General features: G+C 37.9%; 1 protein-coding gene across 1 annotated transcript in view; it reads right to left on the reverse strand.

Annotated features, from left to right (window-relative positions):
• Positions 1 to 25,138, reverse strand: part of LOC115608070 (collagen alpha-1(XV) chain-like) — a 113,444-nt gene that overhangs the window by 47,500 nt on the left and 40,806 nt on the right. Inside the window, 13 exon segments of the mRNA XM_030486282.1 lie at positions 311 to 355; positions 1,761 to 1,829; positions 5,464 to 5,616; positions 6,122 to 6,157; positions 8,411 to 8,473; positions 11,181 to 11,306; positions 12,561 to 12,623; positions 14,640 to 14,717; positions 18,544 to 18,606; positions 20,307 to 20,333; positions 21,059 to 21,178; positions 23,310 to 23,428; positions 24,675 to 24,798. Of these exon segments, the coding sequence (XP_030342142.1) occupies positions 311 to 355; positions 1,761 to 1,829; positions 5,464 to 5,616; positions 6,122 to 6,157; positions 8,411 to 8,473; positions 11,181 to 11,306; positions 12,561 to 12,623; positions 14,640 to 14,717; positions 18,544 to 18,606; positions 20,307 to 20,333; positions 21,059 to 21,178; positions 23,310 to 23,428; positions 24,675 to 24,798 (1,086 nt within the window).

Below are 25,138 nucleotides of genomic sequence, written 5' to 3' on the forward strand. Positions count from 1 at the left end.
TAAGCAACAAAGAGAAACTGCCAAATGTCCTAAAAAAATTAAACAAAAACGCACCAAGTGCCTTGGTATGTAATGCCTCAGCTGATATTTGCTCACTGTTCTGGTGTGGATGTAAAATAGTTCTATTAATACACATTCTGGGTGGATACGCAGTGTGAATGGGAATAACATTTGCCCCATACTTAGTCAGTATATGAATATTAAACAAAAGCTGTTTTGCTAAGGCAAATTCTGGGCATGTAGAAATAAAAAAAATATAGGTGAAAGCAAAATAGGTTAGTTTTCAGGCGTTCCTTGTTGTACGGGGTACCTTTGGTCCTAATGGCCCACGCTGTCCATGTCTTCCTGCAAAACCCTATAAAATTACATTGAATTTACTGGTAAGTCCACATAGCATTTGATAATAAATTTTCTCATAAAAAACCTTAATTCATAAACACAACAAAAAACCGAAAAACAATGTTGGAGACCAGTAGTATCAATGGAGAATAATAAAATGTAAGCACTGTTTTAGATTTGTTGTTCTAATAAATACTGCCATGCTCTACATTATCATGCAAAGATCTAAAGATCTTTTTTCTTTCAAAGACAACTTTAATCTTGTCACTGCATACTATACATATTTTTAGAAACTATGAGAAATAAAACTGCTCAAGTGCATTTGTGCAAGGGATTGCTTTCAATGGAGTACAAATTTTTTAATTTGCCTCCTTGGCTAAAATTAAGATATGTGACCAGTTTAGAGACAATATGGCGTTGTCTTGTTAGGTTTAAAAGTAGCTTGAAACAAACATTTGGGAATGCAAATCCCTCTCTTATCTCTATGTGGTGACATCAGTTGTAACATACAATTATGACTCTGATGGTAAAATGAACAACAGTTCATTATCGATCATTTTAGAAAGTTGAATGGAAGAAAAAGAATTCAACAGAGTGATTGAGTTTTCTTCTACCATAACCGAAGGTCATCATCATCACTTTCTCCAAATTTGGGTAACAAGATTTATTCTGTCAAAGCTATGCTTTGAAAGTTTGAATGTTTCTTTTGGAGTGAGCTCAGGGGCAGGACTTCTGAAGAGCAAACTAGAACAATGCAGAAAGCTCTGGGAGAAGGAATGCTGGATAATTGCCTGCTTTAGAGAAGGCATCACAGGCTGCATTTTTGATGTTATTGCTGAGAATGAGGATAAATCTAAATGTTCCGGTAAGAATTGATGCATTGTATTCCCATATTCCCTACTTGCTGTTTTAAGGCAGCCCACACTATAAAAAATCTCCTAAGACACGGTGATGGAGGAAAAAACATTCCTTATTCTGGGACATTGCTTCCACACTCCTGGGAACATTTCTTTAGTTTAAAAGTGGCATTTCAGATTATGCACATTTGGTTGTTGAACTATGACATTTCAATTTCAGTAGTATATGTAATTCATCTTCATAAACAAGAAGGGCATCTATAAGGGTAAAACAGGAAATAGAGAGCTAAATAATAATAATAATAAAATATTTTATCCTTTACCCTCTCAAAAATACACCAGAGCAGAATCTAAAAATCATCACCTAACTAGGTATTAGAGAAATACCATTCAGATTCTTTGGAAGACACAGTTATTGTAATGCTATTCTAGAGCAATTGCATCCAGTGCAGTGACTCCAAATCTACAGTTGACTGGGGCTCTTTGTTTCCAAAAAGCAGAGAACAGGACACAAAAAACACTAAAAACCAAGCAATGTTCCCCTCTTCCGAAGCATCCACTTACCTTTGGCCCTCTTGGTCCTGGAATTCTGGATTCACTTACTGGGTCAATGCTACCTGATCCTTCCATGTCCTAATGCAAGAGAAAAAAATGCTACAGAATTTATCATTTGGTTTGTTTGTTTGCTTTGGTTTGTTTGTTTGGTTTGTTTTGTTTTTTGGTTGGTTGGTTGGCTTTTTGTTTGTGGGGGTTTTTTTTGTTTGTTTTCCCAACTGCTATGGAGTTGTGTTCTGGAGTCCTGTAGAAAGCTGGAAAGATACTGAACAGAAATATATTTGTTTTTTCTCATGAACCCTTTTTTGACCAACGTATGATATTCTAGAGATAGGCTGCACTCAAATGCAATAAGGACATGTTGATCTCCCTTACAGAAACTCTGGTCTTTACAATCTTGCCAATTTATCAATCCATGTCAGAACCAGGAGCTGCTAGTTTCAAAGCAGCCAAAGAAATAAAATTGCAGGCTACCGTAATAATCTGTTTTATCCCCAGCACCACCACAGCCACATATTCCTATACCTTGCCTTATTCTTGATCTAGAATTTGTCAGTCTGTATTTCAAGCCATTTGGATGAACCATGCCAGCAGGAAACTGTTCACTTGCTTTTAGCTGCAGTTTTAAATGCAGCTGCATTGGCTTAATTGTTTCTTTTTTTCTGAAAAGGGAAAATCTTGATCTTTCTTTGCTCCACTTCACTGCTCACAGCCATGCAGCCTTCATTTTCAACATCAGTGCCATGTGTTTAATCCTCCTCCTCTCGCTTTCCTGTGAGCCACTTTAAATCACTTAAATGGCAGAAAATACATTAATTTTTGAGGGTGGGATGGTTCTCTAAAATGTTAGTAAATTAAATTGGCTTGTGAGATTATTGATGGAACACTGGATGTTAGTGCATGTGAAGGGCAGGCATGTGTCAAGAATGGCTTTAGCTAGTAGCAGGAGCAAAGCAGAATCTCCTTTTCTTAGTGACAATGAGCCCTTGTATCAGCTTATCATATTTAGAGATCCTTGCCTACTTAGCTTTTTGCTAGTTAGTGACTTGAAATCGCTCAGATTACCATAGGTCTGATGCACTCCGGAGATGGTGTAAAGGAAAAGGTGGGAGACCAATTAGATCAGCTTATGCTGCTATGGAATGACAACCTAATGCCAAAGTTATGGAAAACATCAACTGATCTGACTCCAGTGAAAACGAGAGATCTCATTCTCTTGCCCCTTCCCATCAACTCCATGAGAGCAAAAATAAGAGAAGCAGAAAGAGTGCACAGCTGGAACCAGGTCCTTCCTTTTGAGGACCATGGTGGGAGACATTGAGTCATCAGGTTGGCTAAAGTCCTTTCAAGCAACTTCACCTGAGACCAAATATTATGCAGACTTTTATTTTGCTTCTCCAACAGCTATCGGTGTGTCAAATATCAACACACAATCTGCTGATATTTTTTGCCCTGTTTAACCAAACACTGGCTACTTATATTAAACCACAAGCTATGCTTCTGGGTCCTTCTTTCCCTTGCTTCTCTGTGCTGATATATTTTTCCCTTTAAGTGGGTGCTTGATGCTTGCTTTATATTACACACCATCGCTTTTGACATCTGCATGTTTTTAGTGGGTTTTCCAGGTACCTTCTGCAGCTCAAACTGTTTTTTTGGCAAGCGTAAGTGCCGGCAAACCCCATGCCATTTGGTTTTTGCACATAGCTGGTCACGAATGCTAACAAGTGCTAACAGGAATGTTTCACAGAAACAGCCTTACAGCAATAAACAGACTGCCAACCAAAAGGTAGTGTTGCCCTAACGAACTGGCAGACCACAGTGCTGCCTTAACAGATGGCAGGGGTGGGCATCCAAAAGATCAGCTAGAACTAGCAAGCCTGTTAACAGTAATATTCCTCTCAGGGAAATGACAATCATGCTAATTCTGTTTAGACTAGATGAAGTCCAAGATGAAGCCAGTCAAGATATTGTTACTGCAGTTAGAGCTGGGATCCTTCTGTGTTTGTGTCCATAAAACTGGGGACTTCCTGTTTCCACTCTTTTCTGCTCATCTGCTAACTTTTCTCCACCGAGATCTAGGTATCAGAAGTGACAGAGTTTGGTCCTAAATACCTGTGTACAGGGGAACTCTGGTGGCACAATGAGGCAAAGCTGGCTTATACTCAAATAGTGTGAATGGGGAAGACTGGAGAATCTTTTAACACTGGATCCTCAAGGGTCCCAGAAGATGACTGTAAGTCAGACAAGCCATCATCCTGAACTAAAACTCAGACCAGGACTAGGATGAAGATGTGGCTTACCATTGTCCTTATCTCATTCTGAGACAAGGACATATTTATTCAGGGGAAGAGTCTATATTAGCCTTTATAGTGCACCTAAGTTAAGGCAATGGAGTGTTTGTATGCTTAGACTTTATGCTGTTCCTTGCTAACAATTACAGTGCTGGGGACTAAGAATTTGTGAACTGCTTGAGAGACTTTTCATGCATTAAAAGCCACTGACATCAGTGAGATTATTAACCAGTAATGAATATAGTACAATATTATTTAGTTGGATGTCAGAAACCAAAATATGTCTCTAAACAAGAATTAGTGGTCACCTCTGTTCTTGGAGTACTTGAAGTGTCTCTAGAGTAAAGAAAAAAGAAATACAAAAGAGGCAAATCCTAGGAGAAACGTGTGTGAGTAAACCGATATATTTTAAACATCACCACTTTACTGCAGCAGTTCTACAGATGGCCACAGTTTTGGTTAGACATTGTTTACTTCTCTGCTGAAACTGCCCTCAGTTTCTATGCAAACTTGTGTTATATCCTATGATGTAAAAACACAAAAACCCTGGAAAGACCTTCCTGAGCTAAACAGCTAAATTACAAATGAAAAATGCATGGAAATATTAAAAAAAGAATGACTCATATGTCAATGCTGATATAGGCAATTTTCCAGCCTCTCTTCATAAATATGTTAATGCAGCAGCTCTTGCTTTCGAACCTGAGTGTGCTCCCTTCGCCTTTCTTTTCTGCAAAGCCACTTTCTGCTCCAAAAAGATCATCTAAATGAGCAGTTCTCAAAAGACATGTTAAACTCGGTTTGAGTTGGCCAGATGTCATATTTTAAAGTGATGAAGATATTATTTTCAGAAGCAGAAAGAGCAGCATTTGCAATTTTTTTTTTTTTTTTAATAGAACACTTTTCCTCTGAATAAAACAGACCATGAGGTCAGAAATGTCCAACATCTGTCTCTGTGTTTACATGCTACATAAGTGACATGCCTAAACTAAACTTGTATCCTCAAGAATGACAGCGAGGGATGTCATAGCTTAAGGGAGACCTGCAGTTTGATTTCAATGAATACTGTCAGGTCTCTATTTGTATTTAGATCATTGCTTTAAATCATTTACATGAAAAAAATAAAGTGCTGAAGAAGATTTCCCTTGTAGTGCAGTATTTGAGTATTTTATATTAGCAATGATATAAGCATCAAAAATAGCATCTGAACACTGTTACTACTGTATAGTTTCATGAAAATTGCCCCAAGAAATCCATTCATTCCATAGTCTAGCATGGTCAATTGTATGGTCAAATGTAAAAGGAATTGTAGGCAAATTTCAATCTTGAAATTACTGTCATCTGTCATCAATTCAGCTTTGAGCTCTCTCTCCTCTGAAGGAAGTAGATCCGTAGCTACTACAAGCTCCATGATAGCAAAATACCTCAAATCCCAAACTGTAGCTCAGTCCTGGGGGTCCAGGAGGTCCAGGGGGCCCAGGGGGGCCAGGAGGTCCTGGTGGTCCAGGTTTCCCAGGAGACCCAATAGCACCAGCTTCTCCTTTAGGGCCTATTGATCCAGTGTCTCCAGTATCGCCCTAAAATAAAAGGTCAATCTATTGGTAAACAGAACATGAATAAGTAAACGCAAGTAAGTAGAATCACAGAATCATAGAATGTTTTGGGTTGGAAGGCACGTGAAAGATCATGTGGATCCAACCTCCCTGCCATGGGCAGGGATACCTTTCTCAAAGCCCCATCCAACCTGGCCTTGAACACTTTCCAGGAGGGAGCATCCCTCTGATCATCTTCATGGCTCTCCCCTGGACCCACTAAAGCAGGTGCATGTCTTTCTTGTGCTAGGGATCCCAGAGCTGAACATAGTACTCCAGGTGGGGTCTCAGGAGAGATGAGGGAAATATCACCTCCGTCAACCTCTTGGCCACGCTTCTCAGAGAAGTACATTGGTCAACTGAGAAGCCAAGTTTGCCAACTTCATTAGGTTTCACAATAATAAAGTTTTGCACTTCTCAGACCTTTCAGTAACATGTTTTATTACAGTGATACAGCTATCCTATAAAGACACTCTTTTTGTTTTTTTACCTTTGGACCAACAGAGCCAGGAAGACCTTTATCACCCTGTAAAAGAAAACCAATCCTAATTACTCACAGTAAGAGCATTAAACACACAACAAAAACACATTCATGATATTTTTGCTTAGTTAAAATGCCCACGGATTTGTTGTTTAATTTGGTGTCATAATGTTCTTTATATAAAACACTAGAGCTCTTAGTTAAAAAGAAAACAATCTATAATTCAGGAGTTATAACAACAAATAAACAGCTCTGGTCTGGTTGTCTAAGGCACCATTCCAAAGAAGGGATATGATGACTGATATGATTTTAAGGCTTCTCTGCAGCAATCAAGTTATTTGATTTGCTTTTTTAATTTTCTTAGATACTGTTTTTTCCACTTCTAGTTCTTGGAATAGACAGAAATTCATGGCATGCAAATACTTCTTTTCCAAATTGCACTGAATCTAGCAGAATTCATTGTTATACTGGCAAGCTCCTGTCCTTACTCATTCAATAGAAATACTGCTCAAGAGAGGTATGAAAAAAAATTAGTAAGGACCAGGATTAAAATGATAACGTTTTCTTCCAAAAGTAATGGCAAACCGCCCACCAAATTTTGCTCCAAGGAATAAAGTGACTTTATTTTCAATGCAACCTGCAGTTTCCCCCCATAATCTTCTCTGGATTAATCTGGAATAATGATTAAAAGTAGAAATTGCAATATAGGTTAAATCAAGGTTTTTAGTAGAAATGGAAAAATACTATTATCCCAAGATGCTGGGGATTGTATTGAGCAGGTGCAAATATGTGGTGCCACAATTCTAATTAAAATTTTATTAAATATACACAATGCAGTAAACAGGCTCAGAGAGGAAAACGTTTGAGGTTTTGTCCTTGTTTTTTTGAAGATTATGGTCTTTCTGAACATTTAATCTTTCTTCCAATTACTTCCCTTCCCATGTTAGTCTCTTCCTATAATATATGATTCAGGATCAGTTAATTTCAGCTAGACTTCTTTCTATTCTTAGACTTCTTTATATAAAACATGTATTGCTGATTACAATGGACACAAAATTTCGATGCCTGCTTTGTAACATATATACTGCATCTTCTTGATAGCTGCTAGTTCCAATGTGTGCTGCAGTTTTACCAACCTCAGGCTTTTGAAATTACAACTCAGATTCTTCAGCCTCCAGAGGAGAAATTTTTAAAAAACTCTTGTGATTAAAAAAAAAAAAAAAAAAAAAATCAATATTCTGGCCATGTCATTTCCCTTACAGTGTGTCAACTTTCAATGTACACTTGGGAATGTATTTTCAAGATCTTGTGAATGGACAATGGTGTGAAAGCTCAATAGAGGATGAAATTTTCCTGGAGTCTTTGTCTCTATCTTCTCCACAACCTTCTTGAAGTGGGGTGCAGGAAAATGGATTCAATATTTCAAATACAGATTCACCAGCCCTCATTAAAGGGTTATAATTATGTCTTTATATCTGTTGGGCATGCTTTTGCCTCATTTTCACCAGATTAGATGATTTGAGCTTCTTCAGCCTCTCCTCATCAGACATGTATGCAAGGCCTCTGGCTATCTCCATAGCTCTTTGCTGCACTGTCTCTGTCTTGTCCACATTCTTCTTGAAGTTGGGTGCAAAAAAACGGATGCAACAATTTAGGGAAACTTAAAAAAGAGTGGCAATTTTGCAATACGTAGTTTTTGGTTCTATGGCAACACAAGAAAATCTATCTGCTGGATACTATGATCCCTTGCTTTCATCTATATGTTCCCCACTCCTCGCCATTTTCTGGCTAAAGTACTCATCTGATCATTCATGAAGCCAATCAGTGCAGCAAGTCAACAGAAAGCTAAGTAACTCTTTGCTGCCAGGTTAGGATGCTGAAATGTCTCATTAAGGGGTGAGGGAAGGCTGGAATTGCCACAAATGTGGGAGTGGGATATCCTAGCTGGGGGCAGCAGCAGTGGCGTAGTCAGCAGTTAAGGCAAATATGGGCTGCTGCAGGGAATACGCTGTTAGTCTGTTCCAGTCTGGACTAGCTGGAGTTCTTTCTTTCTCCCCAGAAGTAGCTCTTATTGAATTCTGAATACTGCATGCTGCAGAAAATGAGACTGTACCCAACACAAATTCTGGATTTCTGAATATGCCTTTTGAGATACATTCTAATAAGCTATTAGCAGCCATATTCAATTAAAACCAATTGAAGCCAGCCAACACTGTGTTTCAGGGACAATTATTTATGATTTTTACAGCCTAGAATTGGCAAAGATTTTCCACTGAAGTGGGAGCAAGACAGACTTACCTTTTCTCCCTTCCGTCCTGGTGGGCCAGCCACTCCATCAAGACCAGGTGGACCTTGAGGACCCTGTAGATGATAGAAAATCTAAAGCAGGTGCCATTCGAGAGTACATGTATGTAAGTATTTTGGGTCAACTTATGATACAGCATTATGAAAGACTAATGTGTAGCGCCAGGTAGCACACAACACCATTAAGTTCTAACATTCGTATTTCTTGTCTTTTGAGGGTTTTGCTTTGTATCAAAACCATATCTAAATATATTTCAAACAATATATACATAAAAATATAAATCAAAGAATTACAAAATAATACAAAATAATATAAACCAGCATAATGTAAATATAAAGTTAGTGTGAAAAATAATCTGTCCAAGCAGGTTTTGACAACACTGCTACAGATGCGATGGGAGTTGATGGTGGCACATCAGCCATCCTCACTTTTGGCAACCTCAGTGCCAGATGAGTGCTAGCTGAGAAATTGATGGTATTGACAAAGTCAGAAAGTGGTCCAGGTTTTCTGTGTCACTCACTTTAATTTTGCCTTGAGAAATGTATTTCTAGTTCTCCACCCAATTGTGTTGTATCCATGACTTAGCATGCATTTGAGTGAGCAGTCTGGCTGGGAAAAAATGGCTTTGTAGGGTCAACCAGTCAATCAGTACAGTATTGAAGTCCAGCCCTCAGTAACTATACATGCAAGAAAGGGAACAGTTACACACATATTTGTATGCCCTATGTTTTTTAAATTGGGCTCTGATAGCTTTTCATTAAATTTACCAGTGTGCATTCTGGCCTCTGAGAGTCTTTTATCCATTTATTTATTCATCTATTTTAGGTAAGGATATATATGGCTGCAGAAGGAGATGGAAAATATTATTTTCCTCTGGTATTCTCAGAACGGTCACAAAGGCCTCATTTTCCCTGTACTCCTTACCGCCTCCTCCCTCCATTTTTTCCCTTTGGATGCACTGTATATGATAAAATAACTAATCAATTCTTTTTAATATTAAAAGGAAATATTTTCAGTATGCTTCAAACATAATCATGTTGTATTTTTCCATGATTACATAGACAGAGGAGGATTAGAAGAGAGGTTGAGCTAACAACAATAATTATTCCAAATTTTAGTGACTATTTTCCATTAACTGCTTAGCAATTTTAAGTTTCATTGCTCCAAAATTGCTTGTTTCCTTTACAGCTTTTGAGTAGTCTCTCTCATGTAGCTAGCAAGCAACACTTGCAGATTTGTTATTCACTTCAGGGTGTATTCATTCATTTGTGAAGTATTTTTGAAAAATTACCATAGAAAATATCCATATACAATGCCATGAAGCACTTCAATTTCATGTAGCATTTAGAAAATACCTGTTTAATCAGATCAATATCGCATCAGTACCAGATGCAATGTAGAACAGTTAGTGAAGCGGTATTTCCCTTTGCAAAAGGCAGCCTTTACCCAAACATTTCCAAGACACGCTTCTCATCAGAAGAGATGTTACATCACAAAGTTCTTGATTTAGGAAGGACTTCAGCCTGCACACAACTTCAAGTAATTGGCTACTCTTCTAAAATTAGGATTTGCAGCTGAAAACCTTTAGTTACACAACTATTTCAATGTGTTACTGGATGAGGATTCCCATCCAAAAATTTTTGCTGTGAATGGATCTCATCTTTTTTTTTTTTTTTTACATCTTTAAATTTTGCTTTTCTTTTACTGATCCTAGACTCTTTGTATTTTTTTTTTTTCTTTTTTCTTTTGGAATTTTTATCTAAACATAAAGGATATCTTCTTTTATGCGAAAACATGCCTAGTCATAGAGCAGGCTGCTTCTGATGCTAAGAGTCTTCATTTCACTAAAAAATTATTTTCAATTTTAAATATATGAGCACTGGGGAGCAACACTGGCCTTATGTTAGAAGGCAGAAGACCTATAATTATTCTCTGAGGATACTGTCGTTCTGAAGATACTGTAGTTCTGAGAAATGTTGCCAAAATAGGCATTTTTGTGACAGGTCTCTGCAGGACATTTTAGAACACTTGATACTCTCCTAAATCCCAGAGGATGTGATTATTTGCTAGGTTTAAGCCACTCATTTAGTGATGAAATAGCTTACCTTCAGACAATTAAAATACAAAGTAAGGTAATTAATCGAAAGCAAGGAAAGACTAGTGTTGCATTTATGTGAAAAAGCTATGCCTTTTTCCTAATTATATTATAGAAAGACTTCTGTTCATGCTTAAAGTGAAACAAAAGGTACAATGAAGCATATGCCTAAATGCTGCAGTGCCATGGTCTTTAGCACTTGCCATTCTCTTAGTCTGAAGTATTCACAGCACTTAGTGGGAATAAGTGACTCTATGCAGCTGAAGAAAAAGAAGGAGGAGATTTCCCAAAGGAGGAAAATTCAATTTATGCTAAAAATTCCCTGCAGATTAGGTAAGTGATTTAGCAAACTTCTTTTTCTGGAAAGCACTACAGGAAAAATAATCCTTAGCCTCATTCAGTGCTGGTAAAAACATCCTTACTTTTTATTTATTCTGGTCCAGATTCACCAGTATGTCTGCCAAATATACATCCTGCTGCGGAGTAATATGCTTTGGTTAACTAGACATTTATTTTATTATTTTTTTATAAAAAGTATGCATAAAATCCAAGCTCTTAAATTGAAAATATTCTGCAATATTAGTAAGAATTATATGGGCTGTAAACCTTAACACTCAGTGTTGTAGGACAAAAACAACATTAATGTTTGTGCACAAATGGGTACTCACCTCAGGGCCTGCTTCACCAGAAGCTCCATCTTCCCCTGGTGACCCAGGAGGTCCTACAGCTGAATCAGGTGCAGGCTTTCCTGGAAGACCAGGCAGGCCAGGAGGACCTGGTGGCCCAGGAGGACCCTGGATAAATCAGTAGCATTGTTAGGAAAGGCCCTAGCCAGATTCATTTGTAGATACATGGACCAGGAAAAATTCACACAGACTGTTCAGATTCATAAAACTATCAGCTTGAGTTACCGTCTGCCTTCTGCTTCATTAAGAACCAATTTTATATTCACAGATACACACTTCACCTAGGGTCACACTGGCCTCCTCCATCCTTGCTCTTGGGATTGTGCCACTTCATGGCATGCACAGCAAGCAGGAAGTTAGAAATCAAAAAATTCTGTCTCAGCTCTCTGTAATGCAGTAAAGACCTTAGAGATATACCAGTGATCAATCTAATGTTAAGCTTAACCAAAATGAAATCAAGGGATCACTGAATACAGGGAACCAGTTAGTTTTGTCTCTACTTATTTCAAAGGGTTTCTTGATGCTATTGCTGCAGCACTGAGAATCTGTGCTCATGGTCAAGATGTCACTGTGCTTAGTGCTGTAAAAATGGCATCTGCCCCAAAGATCTATTCTGTGTGGACACGAGCATTTAAATTGAATAAAGTGAAAGAAATATGCTACTTGAGGAGAAATAGTATGTTTGCAAATATTCCTTCTCATGTGCAAATCCATCCTTATTACTGACTGCATTAGCAGGCAAATGTGGACAGTTTGAAATTTTGGGACATGACACTCCTGCCCAGGGACAGAAGTCTGGTCTCCCATTTTACATAGCCCAGAGAACCTTACTCAGGAACATGTACATGAAAATCTTACTAACTTTCACTAAGCCAAAACATTTCTCTCTGTTACCCAGCCTTCATGTGACAGTGTTACAATTCATCACAAGGGCAAGGATACAGGGAAGTTCAAATTGCCATCAAAATGGATCAACAGTGGAAGTAGTAGCGTAAAATATTTCATACAGACATACTTAATTTTTAGAACAGGTATCACAAATTAAAGGAAGCAAAGAATAATATAATTCCCATCTCTCTCCTCTTTACCATCTTCTCAGAACCAGATTAAAAGCATGTTCTCATTTAAAAAGTCCTTTTGCTATTACTTCTTTGTTGTTCTCTTTCTTTCTCATACTTCTTCCTCACTCACATACACTTAGGCTTTTTCAGATCTTGAAATGAAACCCTACAAAGCATTTCTGGATGCTGTAAATTAAGCATGCACAAAATTTGCATTGTGAAATGAACCTTCTACAATCTGGATGAGTAAAGTAAACCTCTTTATTATGCTAATGAGAAACAAACATCGATATATACTTACTCTTAAAATCTCAGTTTCATCATTAATGTCTCCAGAACCCGATTCTTCAGGTTCCAGTCTATTCTGAAATTAGGAGAATTCAATTTTAAAATACTGCTTCTAAAGTTGCAAATGAAAATATCACGTGACAATTACTGCAAATACAATTATAGTCAATATCCCTGCAGCAGACTGTCATAAATTGTGAAAATTGTAATGCAAGAAAAACATTTCAGTCATGTTTCTGGTGTTTCATACCATCTCAATGTCCAAGTGGAGATCAGTAACAAGTGGTGTCCCTCAGAGGTCAGTATTAAGATTGATAGTGTTTAACATCTTTGTTGGCAACATGGACAGTGGGATTGAGTGCACCCTCAGCAATTTTGATGATGGCACTGAGCTGTGTGGTGCTACCTGCCTAAACAAGTAGCCACTGATTCCCAGATTGTGCCTCTTAGGTCAAAAGCCAAATTCTAAGATTTCTACATCTTGAACTTAAAGAGGCAGTTTATAAAGGGGAATTAACAAAGCATTTTCTAAAATATTCTGTTAGAAAAAAGTTTGGGTTTAGTATTGCAATCTAGTTGTACTCATCTATAACACAATTTCACAGATTTGAGCTTCTTCAGCTTTCAACAATCTTCCTATATTGTGGAACCTATAGTGAAAACTATGCTCAGCATACATACTGTCAAAATTTTTTTTAAAACTGCTGAAGAAAAAAAAAGTATTTTTCATGGAAAATTTGCCATGATTTCTCTGCATAGTATATATAGCAAAGTGAAATGAAGTCCAGTTATCCATTTTTATAGAACTTGCTACGAAAGTTTTATAGAACTCATAATTTTAAAAATTAAAACAATAAACCAAGATGTGCAACAAACTTGACCGTTGAAGTATGACTTTTTTACATGTGAGTTCCACCACATTTAAAATGAAATAATGTCGTCTCATATAAAAGTAAATTAACTACAGATTCCCATTGCAAGTCCTCGATGAATTTCATGGCTGTGTATGCTTTGTAAACTGCAGCCCAAAGTGCATAGAGAACTAGTACCCAAATCAGTTATATAGTACCAAAGGTAGTGTTTCAAAAGCCCTGTAGTAAGGGATGCATTCCCTGGCTGCACTGAGACTTCCTTCACTCGAGAGCAAGAGGTCTTGAATCTTGCTATCACAGACAACAGGAAAATAAAGTGGGTGCAGGACCTGGTGTTCACTGCTACATTTAAAGAGGCGGTCTTTGGGTGAGAAAAGGTGTTGGACTGGAGGACCTTGTCCTAGTGATCTGAAGCTGTCTTCAAGTCTGGATCAGCAGAGGCTAAATGGTGCAACCCTTCATAACACTGTTACTCTACTTTGATGCCACAAAACCAGATTGATACAATTTAGCAGACCCTAGATTAGGAAGCATATAATCCATTTTGGTCACTGAAATACGTTGTAAACTATCTTGTTAAATACTCACAGTACCCAGTGTGACAGACAGTTTTGTTTAAAAGTCCACTACGGAACTTCCACTGCTGTCAGTGATGGGCTGCGACTACATGTAAAATCAGGTCCAACACCACGAACTGAAAATTCCTTTTAAGCTGCATACACATGTATCCTCATGGAAACAGTGGGAAAGTTCCAAGTACAGAAAAGAGAGGAAGCTGAAACGTATTCTTTAACATTGCCTAAGTACTGAGCATTCAACATATAAACACTGTCACCATGCTGGTATGTGTTGTAGTATTTAATGATAGCAAATGTAAGTGGCTGTCAAACCATTTCTGTGTTCAGTAAAGAGAAGAAATGAATAATTCGGATTTATAATGCCTTTTTAAGGAAATTTTGGTCTGTTGTTCTCACATATGTTATTGATATTGCCTAGGAGAGCACACACATCGACTGGATTTTTAAAATGTGAATACTGGGTGTTTACATAAATTACATTACACTTTAGCCAGCCATTTATTTGCATTTCTCCATTAGTGTTTAAAAAAACTTGATTATCTCTGTAGCAGTCAGGCTACTTTCCCAGAGGAAACCTTCTGTTTAGTTCTGGATTCCTCTATGGTAAGCTGAGCTCAATGACAGAGAATCCCAAATACTCACTAATCCTCTGGAAGGAGCAGATGGTCCTGCGGGTCCTGGTGGTCCAGGGGGTCCTGGCAATCCCTCACCAGGATCACCCTAAAACCGAAATGAAGACAAATCAACAAGGATTTAATCATATAAATGCAGAGCAGGATTTTTCAGCACTGGCTGCAATCTGCATGGATTTCTAGTTACAAGAAATAACAAATGTGTCTGCTTTGATGCTATGAGCAGAGTTGAACTTTGCTCATTTCTAAGACAAGCTCCCAAGAAACATGATCTTTACATTGGGAAAGAAAGAAAGGACTTTGCCCTTTCTAACTTCTGCAATGATTTTTCAAATGTACAAGCAGCATTAACAGTGTTAGACAGTGTAAATTTCCTGTCAGAATGTTTTACTATTGGTCTTGCATTTTTAGAGCACATTATGTGCCTGTCCCCCCATAAATAAAAAAGTAGAAAGTGTTTTCACACCATGGTACTCAATAAGTAATTTTTTCATGTCACTGGTACCATCTGTAATACTTTTTCCAATACCAAATGGCATGATTATTCCATGTGTTGACCTTTATCTACTGCCAAGACAATGAAAAATCCTGTTCAGAACTGTGTCATTTTCTCTCATAATTACTACCATCTCTTCTACTTTGGCTTTATTGCATCACTCCTAACCTTTTGCTGAGGTTAGTTGGAAGAGTTTCTGCTTAAGATATTTACAACTTCTATTAAATTTTCTGCTCAACTCCAGCATTTTTCACTCAAGTCAGGAGTTGAGTTTCTGTCTCAACTGTTTTAATCTAAGTTGGAAGTATTTTATTATCCATCTTTTCATTCTCGACTGTCTATGTGCCTTTTTCAGGAGAATTCACTATACGAATTTGGCCTTCGTATTTTAAACTCTTTTGGGAGAAGGATGCATCTGCATCCCCTAAAATGGGGGCAATAAGATCATAAGTAACTAGCAGAGCAAAACATTATGATTGCTTATTATTCATGTTGTTTTCATCATAGGATTTGCACTCATTTAATTTTCATTTTTTGAAGTCTTGTATACCTCTAAAAGTGATTGAGCCCACTTGCTTTTTACCTACATCTGATGGAGGGAATGCCAGCAGAAAATACAGTGCTGCCTTCTCCCTCCCTGACTGTCTCGCATTTCTTGCCTTTGGCATTCAATAACCACAGTTCACCATTCTGATGAGTTCCTTAGTGTGCATTTTGAACATTCTTCCTACATGGTTATCCTGGTTTCAGGACAGACGTACGTTTAGAGGTGAAGAAAGAGCGATGTAACTGCTCAACTCCCAGATCTTCTCTCAACACTGGGAGTGAAAAGCTCAGTTGTCCCTCTACCAATGCTTTCACATAGCACAGATTCCTGCCTTCCTTATTGCTGTTGCAGAGCTGTAAGGTGTGACCTCCTTCCCACATTGCACCAGGAGGAGAGAAACCAGATTGGTTGCACTGAGCATTCTTAAAGGGGTAGAAGTCATAGAGACATAACAAACACTGTTAGCCAGCCTCTATCTATGCTTTACCCTCTAACCTGCAAATTTGTCATCTGGGTTTATTAGCACTTTATGTTCTGTAAATGCATGTATTCAGTTAATAGCAGGAAATACTGAATTTTACCTGCCTCTTGATCACTTGCTCTTTATGCTTGAGAATTCATTAGATAAATGTATTCATTAATTTCTTTGTTCCCTGTGGCTTTGTCAAATGGTTCCTATAGCGATACTTCAGTCATATTCACAGAGAATGTGTTTAATTAATTTGATGCTATTTTCACTGTCTGCCAGCATGTTCATTTACAGATACTTTTCATTCATTTTAATGTATCTTTTGGTTTTTTTCAGTGAATATTACATTAGCTTCTGCTAGCATTTTGTGCTTGTTTTCACGCAATTTCTTCCACTTTGCGTGTACTACAAGGAAGAAAAATCCCTCCCACTTAGATCACAGTCATGTCTTGGAAGCCTAATTGTATCCATTCCCAAAGAGCATCTCATCTTACTGTATCTCTGCACCAAACAAGTGTGGCAGGTACATCCTTCCTGACAAAGTCCTGACAAAAGCCTGCAAAAACTTAGGTTATAAATGGAGCCCCACCAGAGAGCCATTTGGAGTTGGTTCTCCTTGGAGCAGCAGGCCTGCAGTCTCCCCTTGGATCAGGATGCCATCCAAGATAACTCCTTGAGATTGACACCTCTCCCTTTTTAAGTGAGTGATTGCACATTTTTGATCATTTGCCAGAAATTTCAGAAGTGTAGTGGCAAATCCACAGAATCATAGAATAATTTAGGTTGGAAGGGACCTTCAAAGGACATCTAGTCCAACCTCCCTGCAATGAGCAGGGACATCTTCAACTAGACCAAGTTGCCCTGATGTGTGACATCCCAAATGAGTAGCTGATGGTGGTGGAGCTTTAATCGAGTTTGAGCAATGATTTTCATTTAGCCTCAACTTATTGGTTCTGTGACAAGGACCACAGTGTAAAAGCAAGAAGCCAGGTCCCTCCTCTACACTAATATGTAGCACCCATTTATTCTTACCTTTCCATTTTCAATTAGAAGAACCAGAAACAGGCAGGTGGATCTTGCTACTGTTGCTCAAATTTAAATATTATTATGCTGGAAAAGAACTGACTGTCTTTAGAGAGCATAACTGGTTTGAATTTTTTTGTGTGCACACATCAGTTCTTTAAGCTTTGCTCACCCTACTAACATAACAAGTCCTAGGAAATCACACTGACCAGGATGTGTGTCTTCCTGTTTGTCCTGCTTTCTGCTGCAGGAACTGGGTCTGTTAAAATACAACCAAGAAAAAGCTCTGCATATGAAGCTGTCAGTGTTCCTTAGTGCTTTTCAACATGTTAAGATTTTTTAGTATATTTGCTACAATGCCTCTTTGAAGTAGCCCTTAAAAATATTAGCCGTGTTTTAAAAATTGAAGTAAAATCTGAAGATTTATTAAAATTACCGTGTAAGTTATCAAGAATAAATTACAGGAGTCTTTTGCTTCCAGATATAACCTTAGCTCACTATGGCTAAGCTGCTTCTCCTGCTGCCAGAACATTCTCTTTCTGATGCCTATTCTAATCAATAAAGTAAGGCTGGGGACTACTCTTTGGCCCTGAGGTCAGGTAGAACAAACTGGCTGTTTTCAGAGTACTTAGGTACCTGACCCTGGGCCTCCTTTTAGCTATGTTTAAAGCTAATATTTTGAGCATGGGGGTTTGGTGCAATTTTCGTGAAATAACATGAGAACTATACTGCAACCCATCAGCATTTCAAAGTAAAAAGCCTGCTGGAATAGCACTGAGGGAGCATGTACAGTGAACAGAGCCAACCTATGCACAGTGCCTTCTTGTAGCGTACTGGGAACAGTTAACAAACAATGCTACCCCTGGGCAATGCTGAGACATTATGAAGCCTGAATTGTTTTGGTAAACAAATGAAACGAATTATTAATCTAGCACTTGGAGTTACTGGCTGAATACCAATTTTGTGTACAACATGTGCTTTAATGATAGATTAACCATTATCACTCACTTTATCCCAGAAGTGATACAAGTTGTTACTTCAGATGGTTTAACTCTTATTTCCATTATGTCCATTTCATAAGAGTAATATGACTATATTGCCTCTGCTAAATCACTTAGCCAGTGGAGTAAGTTGCACAGAGCACTTATACATATCAACTTTACCGTTACATATATCCTCAGTTCTCCTGTGAAAGCTTAACTTTTTCTACAGCTGAAGTTTATTCGTGTTCTTGAAAAATCCTTATGAACAGCAGGTTTTTTTAATTCTTCCTGTGATTCCCTATTAATATTATTTTTTCTCTCAGACTGTAACAAATTAGTACTTGTCCAAGCATAAATGGGATCTGATTGATTGTCGGTTATTAACAGGACACATACCTTTTCACCTTTTTGGCCTTCTTTTCCTTTCAGTCCTGGCAAGCCCTGAAGTCCATTTTTGCCCTAAAAGGAAGTAAATTTTTAAATTAGACATCATCTTTTATGCAGGTTGAACAGACTGTACACTTAGTGGCAGAGGCTGGACATAAGGGTGCTAGATTCTAACTCTTGGTTTGTGCAGTGGGAGGAGATGTGGGACTTACACCTCTGCAGCTGGCAGTGCACAAATTGTGACTCTCACCAAATCTGCTTTGCCCACAACAAAGTGGCAGTGAAGCCTGTTTGGGTGATACAGATGGAAAGACTTGGCAGGCTTCATTTGGATTTCACAGTATGACAAGTGGACCAGACAGATCTGATGACAAATATTTTGAAAACTATAATACTCCACTAGAACAAATAGGAACAGGTGTCTGAAAAGTCCTCTTCAGATTTTCTGTCTCTTAGCCGTTTACTTATCTAAGAGATAAGAAACTCTTAATTTGTTCCAAAGTTGCTGACTATGCTTTCAGCAGGTGAATTCTGGGCTAGAATTCTGCCTCTTCCCTAATAACTTCCAAATTATGGGAAAATGGGTACTTAGAAGAAACCTACTTTTAATTTCATGCAGAAGTGATAGTCAAAAGAGACTATTTGCCACTACTGCAAACTGCTGCCCTGAGTGCACCAAATCATATCATTAGCATTAGCCTGTTCCCACCTTCTACTGAAATCCTTTTTGCCTTGACCCACCTGAATATATTCAGTTCCTACCAAGTAGAATGCTTCCTGACAGGGAATGTGTGGTACTATATAGCAATTTTACCACATTTTCCATTCTAAACTTCTCTAGTCAAATTAATCCCAAATAATCTTTCTATATATGTTCATCTTTTCTACATTTAACACACATATGCTCTTCCTATAGAGGCTGATCATTGGCTAGAAAAAACTCCCACTAGCTTTAAAGCCAGTGCTATTATAAAGTGGTGCTATTTGTGAATTCAGTTAGGACACAGATGCACAAAGTGGCAGCAACAGATAAGAGTAAAGAAACAAAGAAGCCAGGTAGTAAAGCATCTGCAGAGGACAGATGAGCAAACAGCAGCTGAGATATTTATGGAATATGAATTTGTTATTGTGTGGGTTGCTGGGCAATACTTCACTGTGGAGGATGCATATGCAATCTGTCAGCGGCTTGTGGTAAACTGACCTATGAATGGGAGTCACCTTAAGAAGGGAGGAAGGAACAATACAGGAAGACGACAGCAAATGTGAAAGAAAAGAGGGTAAAATAGAGGACTGCAGAGACAGGAAAACACAGTTGAATTACTGCACAAGACTTGAGGTGTGAGAGGTACATCTGGAAAGTTAATAGCAGCTGACGTTAGGAACATGCAATATGGCAGCATGTGTGTCTGAAGAGTCAATGAAGAACAATGTTTTGCCCTGGCAGAGGTCTGGGTCTGAGTATGTCCTTTTTTTGAAGTTCCTGTCTGAAAAAAAGCCAGCCTCACCAGATCTGGACTCTTGCAGAGCTGCTTATGGCATGCCATGTCTCTTTCTTTATAACTGGGAAATCATAAATTTCTCTTAGAAACCTGGATCCCCCTCTCTTGGCAACTCGAGGAAGTCAACTACAGCACCAGAGCTGCCTTCTAAAGAGAGGACATAGAGGAAGGACTTTGCTGCTTAAGCTTCGATGTAGCTGAGTCTCTGATAAAAAATGTTTTGTTTTGGTTTTTTTCTTCAGTTAACTAACATATGAATGAAAGAGTACTTACAGGTAACCCGTTTTTACCAGGAGTGACCTAAAATAAAACACCTTTGTTAGAAAAGTAAATAAATCGTTGTAACAAAGAAGTAACAAAAGAGAAAAGCAATGAATTATAGCTTGATGCAGTACAAAATAACAAACCAGAACTGTAAGAAATACTATGTCACAGTGTGGTCTGTTTTGCACCTCTGTTTAGAATTATAGAGATTTATAATTCTATATAATTTAGAATTATAGAATTATCATAGAATCATAGAGTGGTTTGGGTTGGAAGAGACCTTCAAAGGTCATCTAGTCCAATCCCTGTGCATATTCGTGTTTTACTGTATACTTCTTGTGCTGATGGTTCAGAAATGTATGATATGTGAAATATCCTGGATATACAGAAGCTACTGAAGGAGGCTTGTGAGTTCTGAAGTCCATCAGCTTTGAACATGTTCAAACGTGACAGCTGGTAGGGTGGTGCATTACTGGAAAGGCTGCCCAAAGAGTACTGTTCTAGGAATGTTAGCACATCAGCACATCAGCTGTTTGCCTTGTGCTTTCTGATGATTGTGTCTCATTAGACACTTTTATAGCTGATGACACATGTGCAAAGCAGATATGACACTTCTTAAGTTGATTTGGTAGTGCTAAAAATCCATCTTGTAGAAGTACGGCACTGTGGGTGAGGTTGTGAATTTTCAGCCCTTTATGCATGTGTGATGAGTGACACTTTCTAAAATACATTAATTCTTTCAATGGACAGAAAATACTCACGGGCTGACCATGTTGTCCAAGTTTCCCTGGAGGCCCTTGGTCTTTTTTCTCCACATCTTCTTCTCCTGGCCTTCCCAGAGATCCTGTGGACTCACCCTCTCCTTCCTGACCTCTCTGGCCCTGAGTAATACAATGTGAAACATGAAAAATGTGTTGCATTACTTTTCCCATTTTTCTCCTCTCTTCTGTCTCTCCTAGAGCTCCTGTTTTGTTCAATGAAGCCAGAAACCTGTTAGGCACCATACAAACAACATACTCCATTCAGCAAAGGCAGTCCATATTAGAGATCATTCATGCAAGTGTAAATAAATTGTTCACTGAGATGGAAAAAATGAGAGCTGGTCACCTACATGCAAGTGACCATGGTCTAACTTCATATCTGCACAGATCTGCGCAGTCTAAATCAATAATGTAGGTTTGAAAAAGACCAGTTTCACAAACTCAGTCTATCTGGGAAAAAATTGTGAAAGTTAAAAACGGATGTTTAGGAATGCTTTAAACAACTTCCCTGAGATCTACAGCTCTAACAAAAAAGTGTTATTTATCCATTTTGGTTAAAAAGGAAAGTGATAGAAGAGGAAATGAGGAAACTGACAGCAAAGAGTAAAAATGGACAACCAGCAAGAGCAGAAAATTTCTAAGGAACAAAATCAACTTTTTTGGTGGTGAAGCTCAGACACTAATACATACTTAAATTAAAATCCAGTACAGATGATGGAAAATTTAAATCACCTTTGTATCATATCTTGAAACAAATACTAGGATTTGCTCACATTTTCTAGCAGCAATGAAATATTTTGAGTTCTGTTAGTAACTAATGAAACTAGGAAGCATGTAATACAGTAACCATCCAAGCATCAAGTAGGATGACAGCTTTCAGCAAAGGAGCTGTTAACTGATTTTTTATAGATCTTTTTGGGTTTTGTCTCTAGGAAAGTTCCCAAAGACTAGAGGTTATTTCATCTAGTATCATTAGAGATTTTTTTCCCACCTGGAAAAATGTCAGAAGAGAACACAGAAAACTAAGCTATGTTTAAGATCATAACCTGAGTGAGATAACAGGATTGTTGATACAGATTGATCCTGAAAGGAATTCCTGCTTGGACACTTACAACAAGACAGTCTGAACAGGATTTCTGGAAGTCATCTCTGACAGGTGAAAGATGTCCAGATACAGCCTCTTCTAGAGTACTTCTACAAAATGTGTGCTGGCAGCCTAGAGAAGCTAGGTATAGCTGTAAACAGCATTTAATCATATAACTGCTCTGACACAGACATGAGTAATACAAGAATGCCAAACACTTTTGCTGACTTGCTTCAACTTTGATCCTTTACAAGGCCATCTAGGGGTAAGAAGGTTGTTCAGTCTTAATATTTTATTAGTCAAAGCAAATTTTTACTGTGAATGCCAGGAAAAGCTGCTGGTTGCTTTTTTAGTGGATTTTTTTCCCTCTCTGGGTGTTAACGTGTGCAGCTGGCAGGCGGCAGCATATCCTGCTTCTTAAAGAAACAACTAGGAGTTGCAGACACTTTTCCAGTGCAATCCATGCAGTCTTTCCCTTGTCAAGACATGGAACATAGGATCAACCTCTTGGATGGTGACTCCAGTAAGGTTTGGTTTATAAAGAGATAATTTGCATAAACTATACATTTTCAGATTAGTCTGTGGGCAACTAAGGAAAGCCAGTGATACACATTCCTCCAGAGTTTAGTGTGATTTAGTGTTCAGCTTCTGTCTGAATCACCTGATAATGAAGCACTGTGATAATGAAGTGCTTCTTTGCACTTGGTACTTAACACAGAAGTACTTAGTGAGCACTCAAAAGATCTAATTTTAAATCTGTTTATATACCACTTTCACGTGCAAGTCATTTACTGAGTAAGACCAAGCCTGCTTTTAAGCAACAAAAACTATGGACTTTTATGGTGAGGATTTACATTGGTTATTTTCTTTGTTTCTCACTTTCTTAAATGCAAAATGAAGAAATGCAAAACTGAAAGAACAGTTTTGGTTTGTTAGCCAAAAATCTCTAGCCCATCTCAATGGTTATAAATCCCAACTTATGCATAGTGTCAGCGCTACTGTCTGATGTCATGAAAGGACATTCAAGAATTTAAAAAGTTGCTTCTGTTTGGCATGCTTCTAAGATGGACTAGCTAAAGTACCGACTCAGAAAAGCACTTAAAATTCATATGTTTTCCTGCTCTTGGAACAAAAAGATAAGGCATATGATGAAGCCATTGTACAGACCTCCTCTCTGCGTACTCCTGGAAAAGCACTATCACCAGAGCCATCTTCTTCTCTTAAGATTTTTTGTGTTACAGTGGTGGACTCATTGTTACCTTGTCCAGTTTCCATGGCAGCTGAATCTAAATAGAATAATCACTTATTAATGAGAGACAGAGCAAAATAAACCTGCCCAGAGCTATCTGTCAGAGCATAGAAACAGCAAGTTGTTTGAGAAAAAGAAATTATTTTGATTATGATCAAAATACATTCCGGATATTAGTATTAGTCATCTAATAACTTTGAAAATTTTAGAAGGAAAGGAAAAAAAAGAGAGATAAGTGAGAATAAAATTATAAAACAAATGTTCATTTTAAGAACAAAGACTGTATTGCATCATCTTATTTCACTTAAGCTCTAGTCTAATGGTTGCCTATTTTTCATCTTTGTAACAGAAAAAATAAGAGTACAACAGGTACTATCTGAAGTATGTATAAAATTCAAATAGAAACATTGTCTTTGGCCTTGTTACAATAACTACTTCTACTTTCTGTTTTCCAGGAAGGTGCCGAAATTGCCTCACTCAGAGCATTATTCCCTGCTCTTATTGCATTGCTGCCTACACTTGCATCTAAAACAACTCATTGGTGCACTAGGCAGATTCATATCCTTTATAGGGAATACAAGTAGGATATAGTTGTTTATTCAGTGATGGTATTCAGGTTTACATGAAAGGTTCTTCTTCACTATAACAAAAGGTAATCAAATTAAATACTCATCTTAAATTCCCCTTAAAGGTGCCACATGGCTTTAGAACCAGTAGCACTATTTGCAGAGGTGTGTCTCCAGAAATGCTATGCTTCTTACTGACCTAAGCAGAATTAAGAGGATTTTTCTCCTTTCATTCCCTTCATCTAACACTTGCATTTTGTTGGAATGTGGTGGAGTATCACAGCAGCAGCTCCTCAGGTCAGCTTCTTCTTTTTTTTTTTTTTTTTTCCATTTTAAAACATAAACCACAGTTCTGTGACTGAAACTTCCACACTGCAGAAGGGTAAATCCATTCTCTGCATGTTTAATTACAATGACTGAGATAGATAAGTACCTAAATGGAGTGAAAAATGGGAGATGTGTTGAATGGTGGCTGTCATTGCTACCACTTAGCTGTTGCTGTTTTTAACAAATTGCAGCCGAACAGACTGCAGTTTCAAAGACCAAATATTTGATGTGCCAGTTCTTTTCTAACAAAGGATGTCCAAAATCATACGATTTTTCATTCCTGGCATCACCCAAAGTGTAACACTGGCTTTTCATACACATGGAAATGTTAGACTTAGACCTAGAATGTAAATGACTGCCCTCCACCCCCCAAAAAAAAAGATGTAGTGCCTTGTTCTTTAACCGCTGCTTCAGAGGTTTCTTCTGATCTGTGATTTCCAGAGAAATCATTTTCTTCCAAATAAGACAATATAGTTGGGGGGGCTTCCACTGGCTCAGCCGATGTATCTTCAGGCTAAAGAAAACCATAAAATCCCAAAGAACTGTTTAGACAAAATACTTATCATATATTTTAAAGCAAGAATCAGTAGATTACCTTGCTCAAAGCATAGTAATCATAACTACCACATTTATGAAGCAAAACAGAAATCCAGATCTGTCTCACTTAATATCTTGCCATTATCTGTCCTTCCTCTTATACTGCCCTTAGAAATATTAACTGTCATTGCTATCATAAAACCTGAAGTTCGTTAATGGCCGATATATACACCCTCTTTAATTATCAAGTTTCTAATTTATTTCATCTTCTATTTAATTTTTGCTCTTCACAGCACACGTCTAGTTTCTGCTCATCA

This window comes from Strigops habroptila, chromosome 1 (assembly GCF_004027225.2).
Source record: "Strigops habroptila isolate Jane chromosome 1, bStrHab1.2.pri, whole genome shotgun sequence".
NCBI classification, from domain to species: Eukaryota; Metazoa; Chordata; class Aves; order Psittaciformes; family Psittacidae; genus Strigops; species Strigops habroptila.